Raw genomic sequence first — 6038 nt, 5'->3', positions numbered from 1 at the left:
CACTCCTTAGCAATAATCATCCTAAAGTAAATAGTAATAGCAAGTAGTTCCATTTACTGGAATAAATGAGAGGTCAGCAAGCTGATTTAAAGTACATATAAAATTTTATGCTTCTATGATCTATTATATTTTTAAAAATTTTTGGCTATGCTATTCCTTATTGAGTTTCTTCATGTTTATATTTTATGTAGATACGTTTGCAAATGTGAGAACAGAGTGTGTATAAGAGCGCAGGTGATGTTTGTTTATTTATTTATTAAAGATTTTATTGGGGAATTGGGGGAGGGGAACAGACGAGTTGCTGTCCTTTTGTTCTTCAGTCTAGTTGTGGAGGACGGCGTTTCACTGGCCCATGTTGGTATTATAATTGCACTCTTCCCGGGTGAGGCAGTTGCTCACTGGCCATTGGATGGCTACTCACGGCGGCTCAAGGCAGCTCGCAAAAGCTCACTCCTGCTGCCAGCCAGCCCCACTGCAGCCTACTCCATCGCCAGCAACTCACAGCAACCCAGCTCCAGGTCAAGCTGTTGTTCACCATCTTAGCTGTAGAGAGCGCAGCACCACTGGCCCTCAATGTGGGATCCGAACCAGGGCCCTGCTGCTCAGAGCTGGCGTCCCAAGCCAACTTCTAACCAGCGTGCCACATGGCCAGCCCCAGATGATGTTTATTAATACACTATGTTCTGAGGTTACTTTGATGATTTATCTAATATGTCTTACACTTTGTGGGTTTACCCACCTGTCCTCACTTAAATGCTCTCCCAGTGAGCCTATTATTCTAGAGTTAGGCACCAGCTCATTGAACGCGGGATTTGTTGGGATCTGTCTTCTTCGCAAGCCACGCTTACAAAGCAACCATGTCTAAGGGACCCATCTGCACTTGGCATTGATCTTGGCACCACCTACTCTTTGTGGGTGTCTTCCAGCATGGGAAAATGGAAATAATGGCCAATGATCAGGGAAGCCGAACCACCCTAATTTGTGTCGCCTGTACTGACACGTCAGACTACCAAAGATGCGGGAACTAGTGCTGGTCTCAGTGTGCTTAGAATCATCAATGGACCAACTGCTGCTGCTGTTGCTTATGGCTTAGACAAAAAGGTTGGAGTTGAAACAAATTTGCTGATCTTTGATTTTGGAAGAGGCACTTTTGATGTGTCCATTCCCTTAACTGAATATGGATTCTTTGAGGTCAAATCTACAGTTGGGGACGCCTACTTAGGTTAAGAAAACTTTGACAACCAAATGGTCAGCTATTTTATTGTAGAGTTCAAGCACAAGCATAAGAAGGACATCAGTGAGGACAAGAGGGCTGTGTGTTGCCTCCGTACTGCTTGTGAACGTGTTAAGTGTACTGTCTCTTCCAGCACCCAGGCCAGTATTGAGATTGATTTGCTCTATGAAGGAATCAAGTTTTATACCTCTACCACTTGTGCCCGATTTGAAGAACTGAATGCTGACCTTTTCTGTGGCACCCTGGACCCTGTAGAGAAAGCCCTTGTCCTGGATGCCATGCTCTACAAGTCCCAGATCCATCATAGTGTCCTGGTGNCCCGAGCTGAGCTGCCAACAGGTGGCAGGATGGCTCAGCTGGTGAGAGCATGTGCTCCTAACAACAAGGCTGCCAGTTCGACTCCACATGGGATGGTGGCTATGCCCCCCTGCAACTAATTGAACATAGCACCTTGAGCTGAGCAGCGTGATTTGAGCTGAGCTTGCTGCGCTCACCACAATTAAGATTGAAGGACAACATCTTGGCCGTTCCTCTTCCCCAATTCCCCAACACTGTTCCCCTCCCCCAATCCCCCAATAAAATATTTTTCAGAAAAAGAAAAGAAAGTAAGAAGAAACAGGAATAACAGGGAGGGAAAAAGATTCAGGAATGCATCATTTAACTTTCTTCATTAGTACTTAAAATAGAGGTATATTAATATATGGACAGGACAGTCTGGGCGGAGACCGCATCTAGCATTGTTGAAGAAGGGCAAGTTCTGTTAGGAAAATCACAAGAGGTCATACAGTCTTGAGCAACTGGAAAGAAACTTGAAGTTATCAAGGGAGGACAATGAGAATGGTGAACAGGATTCCTAGCAGTTTAGAGAGAATTAGGAGTGAGTATACATGCCATAAATGTTTATGGGACAAGCAGCACCAACTTCAAAATATGTTATCTATTGTTTATTAGAAATTGCACTTGGTCTTTGTTTCTCTCATTTCATCATCTTAATAACCTTGCAAAGTAGGTATTATTCTTATTTTATAGATGGGGTTCTTTGATTTACAAAACAGTAAGCTGTAAGAGATGCACGAGTATATGAGTTTGAATTAGGATTGTATGAGCTAGTAAAGGACACAAAATAATTTTAAACCTAGATCTATCTTAGTTCCAAACCACTGTTTTCCCCAGGGCCTTCTCTCCTTTTACCAGGATTTGAAAATATATTAGTAGAAACTGAATGGACACTCAGGTCCCTATATATTATGCATACATTGTTTTCTATAGGAATATACTTGTCATTTCTCTCCCAAAGAATATAAAAAACAAAATGAAGATATTACATATCTCTTTAAATAAAACATGTTACAAAACAGCCAGTAGATCACCATCTCCACCTTGCAGAAACCAAATAGCTAATGATCTATATATCTAAAAAATCTGGAAAGAACATACATCAAAATGTTAACACTGTTTGTCTTTGGGTGGTGAGTGTTAGATCTTATTTTCTTTATCTTATTCTTTTTTTGGTGTTTTCACATTTTTTACAACGGACATGTATTTCTTCAGTAATCATAACACCCCCCCCACACACACACAAACGCAATAAATATCATACAATTCCATTTCACATTTTATGTAACAAACAGCAATAACATTATACAGATTAAAACTCGTCTGAACTACTGATATAATTAGCAAATGAGTTTATTCCTTGTGTTTATAATAATTGCTTTGTGCATTGTTTCTATAGTTGTGCATCCAGAGTCAGCGGAAATCCCGGAGGATCTTCATCCCTTGTGCATAAAACAAAACAAAACACGCACAAGACCTGAGATCTTTGGATCTCAGCTGTGGTTGGAGACAGACGAGGAGCAGCACCCGCGGCTGGCAACACACTTTTGGATCTGTGCACAGGTAAACCTTGACTGAGATTTGTTCCGGATCCCTCAGCTCATCTCCGGACGCTCCCGTTGCCTAGTAACGAGAGCCACCTTCCCCGAGCTCCACCTCCTTTTTTCTAGACTACCCCCCGGGTCCCTTCAGCCACTCAGAGGCCGCCACCGCAGGCCCTCCGACGATGATTGGAGAAGTGCATGGGCGGTGCTTGGGGAGGGCCTTCCGCGCTCAGGAGAAACGTAAGCACGTCGACGCGGGGGGTTTTCTCTGTTCGGCCCCTTAATGCTGCTGGGTTCTGTGAATCTGCACATTGGGTCGCCGGTCCCTGGGCATGGAGGGCAGTCGTTTTCCGCTCGCGGGCTGACGCGATTATACCGGCTTTGTGCTCGGACTGACCGTCTGCACCTGCCTCTCGATCTCTCCTTCGGGGCTAACCGCCTTATAAGGTCCTCGGAGCGGCGGCGGCTTCGGGACTTGGCCCGCGGCAACTAGGGGCCCACCCCCCACCCCCGCTCCAGGCTCGGATGGGAGGCGGAGGGAGGAGCGGCCTGGGATGTTCAGTCTGATGGCCAATTGCTGCACCTGGTTCAAGCGGCGGCAGGAGCCTGTCAGGTAGGCTGGAGCCGGCTGGCCCGGGGCCGTCCTAGGAGATGGGACAGCTGCGCCCCGAGGAGCCGGGACGGGAGCCGCCTCACCTCTCTGCGCCTGGTGGAGTCTCTCCCAGGCCGCGGGGGATGCTTTCGCTCCCAGTTTGATTTGTCCTCGGCAGGGAGAGATAGGAGGAGGTAACCTTTTAACCTGGTTGCATTTAAATTCCCATCAACAATGCTATTATTATAATTTAAATGGGTTCGAAGTTCTTAAAAGTTGTAGATTTTGTGTGTATGTGTGTGGAATTGGAAACTGTCCGTTGTGTGTTTTTCCTGTGAAGCTTTTGTAATAATTTTTTTTTTTTAAGTAGAGAAGCATGGGATATAGTTTTCATAACATCACACATCTGTTTCACAGACACGCGCACTCACGTTTACGTGGGCTTGGATTCTGGCTCCACTTCTCAATAATTGCAGTGTATGACTTAAACACTTTTGGCCCCACCTTCCTCATGGTAAATGAGGGTGAAAATATCTGTGCTTTTGGAGTGTTGAGAATAATTAATGGAAAGTGTTTTCTTAACTGTAGTGTAGCTTCAATTTTCTTATGAAATCTAGTTAATCCTGTTAATTGAGTCCAATTCTTAACTTTTTATTTTAAAATGCTAGATATATTAATATTCAGTGCCTGTTACTAGGTATTCATTCATTTCTCAACAAATACTTGTTGAGAGAATACCTTGTGCCAGGCATTGTGCTAGGAAGGAATCAGGGAAAATGATGTTTTAAATTGAGAATCTCAACCTATAAAGAAAGCTTAAGTTTGTTACTCTTTATAAATAATATTGACTTGGTGTACTTCTACTTTAGAATTAGGACAAGGGTAAATTGTGGCAAAGTTTTTGGGTTTTTTAAGTCATTAATATTTCAAACATAGTATTTGCGGTTAAAGATGAACTATCCTTTAAAGAATGAATCTACAAACTATGCTTGTATATTATAAGGAAAAAATATATGTCTACATTTGGAAAATAAATTGCTCTAAACAAAACTTTTGTAATTTGTTCCCCTTTATTATCTCTTAACTGTTTTAAATATATGTGATATGATTGTTGGAGTCAAAGATGTTTGTGTGTATAGATTCTGATTTGTCTTAATTGTATTCTGTTCTGACTGCAGAGTCTCTACTGAGACTTGAGGGTCATTCATGATAAATGGCTCATTATGTTGTTTTGGTTTTTTTTCCTATGTCTGCTTTTTAAAAATGTGTTTTGTTTTTGGAAGAGGGCACAATACCGTGTATCCTTTTAACTAAAAACACCCCAAAAGCTTACACTCCAAAGGAGTTTTCAATTTAATTCATCATTATTTGTGTTTGCTTCTCTTAGCAGATATAGTATACCGTAGTTTGCTGTGTGCAATGCGCTCCCGTGTGTAATGCGGACCCACATTTTTGGCCCAAACTTTCAGAGAAAAAAATCTTTCGTTTTAATTTTTTAATTCAAATTTTTACTTGTTTACATTTAGGTACTTGTTTTTTGTATTATAAAGGCATTCTTGCATTTATTTTTTATTATATTATGGTACAAGAAATTTTATGTAACAAGTAATTACAAAACACAAGAACAGATAAAATATACAAGAAATTTTATGTACTGGTAACAAATGTATGATATTTACACATCATAGAAGGCCAAGAACTCTTCATCGTTGCAAGTTCGTTGTGAGTTCAACAAAACCAATTATTGTATTCCAAGGTATTATTTTGTATATGGATATCATTATTGATTTCTAGAGTTACACTTTTAACTCATAAGCATAAATAAAAGAATTAAAAACATTTATATAGCTATGGAAATAGTACTACCCATGTATAATGCTCATCCTTATTTTTTCCTCACAGATTTGGGCAAAAAAGTGTGCATTATACATGACAAAATATGGTAATCTCTCGTACGATTGTTTAAAGGACAGAGCTCAGAGAAAGGAGAATGTATTGCTGTTTCGAGTAGCATCTAGATCTGTGCTGTCCAGTAGAATGGTGACCAGCCATTGGAAACGTGGCTAGTCTGAACTGAGATGCTAAAGTATATAATACAAAGTGGATTTAGGAGATTTATTATTCAAAAAAGAAAATAAGTAAATATCTTTTAAGTCTTTTTAAAATATGGTTACATGTTGAAATAACTTGCATATAGTATAGGTTTGAATAAAATATATTAAAATTAATTTTACCTTTTATTTTCACTTTGTTAAAATGCACTTACTAGAAAATTGAAACTGGATAATTTAAACTTATAGATGTGGTTTACAGTTTATTTCTATTGGACCTC

General features: G+C 40.6%; 1 protein-coding gene across 4 annotated transcripts in view; it reads left to right on the top strand.

The window, feature by feature from the left end:
* Nucleotides 1-3371: 3371 nt before the first annotated feature.
* The window catches only part of ARL13B (ARF like GTPase 13B), a 74524-nt gene continuing 71857 nt past the window's right edge, over nucleotides 3372-6038 (top strand). For all 4 annotated transcript variants that reach the window (XM_019631548.1, XM_019631545.1, XM_019631544.1 and 1 more), the window contains exon 1: nucleotides 3372-3727. In XM_019631548.1, the coding sequence (XP_019487093.1) occupies nucleotides 3669-3727 (59 nt within the window). In that variant the 5' untranslated portion in view covers nucleotides 3372-3668. The remainder of the gene's footprint in view (nucleotides 3728-6038) is intronic.

The sequence above is a fragment of the Hipposideros armiger genome, unplaced genomic scaffold, assembly GCF_001890085.2.
Source record: "Hipposideros armiger isolate ML-2016 unplaced genomic scaffold, ASM189008v1 scaffold_1005, whole genome shotgun sequence".
Classification (NCBI taxonomy): domain Eukaryota; kingdom Metazoa; phylum Chordata; class Mammalia; order Chiroptera; family Hipposideridae; genus Hipposideros; species Hipposideros armiger.
The sequence above is the reverse complement of the archived record's forward strand: the minus strand, read 5'-3'. Positions and strand labels throughout refer to the sequence as shown.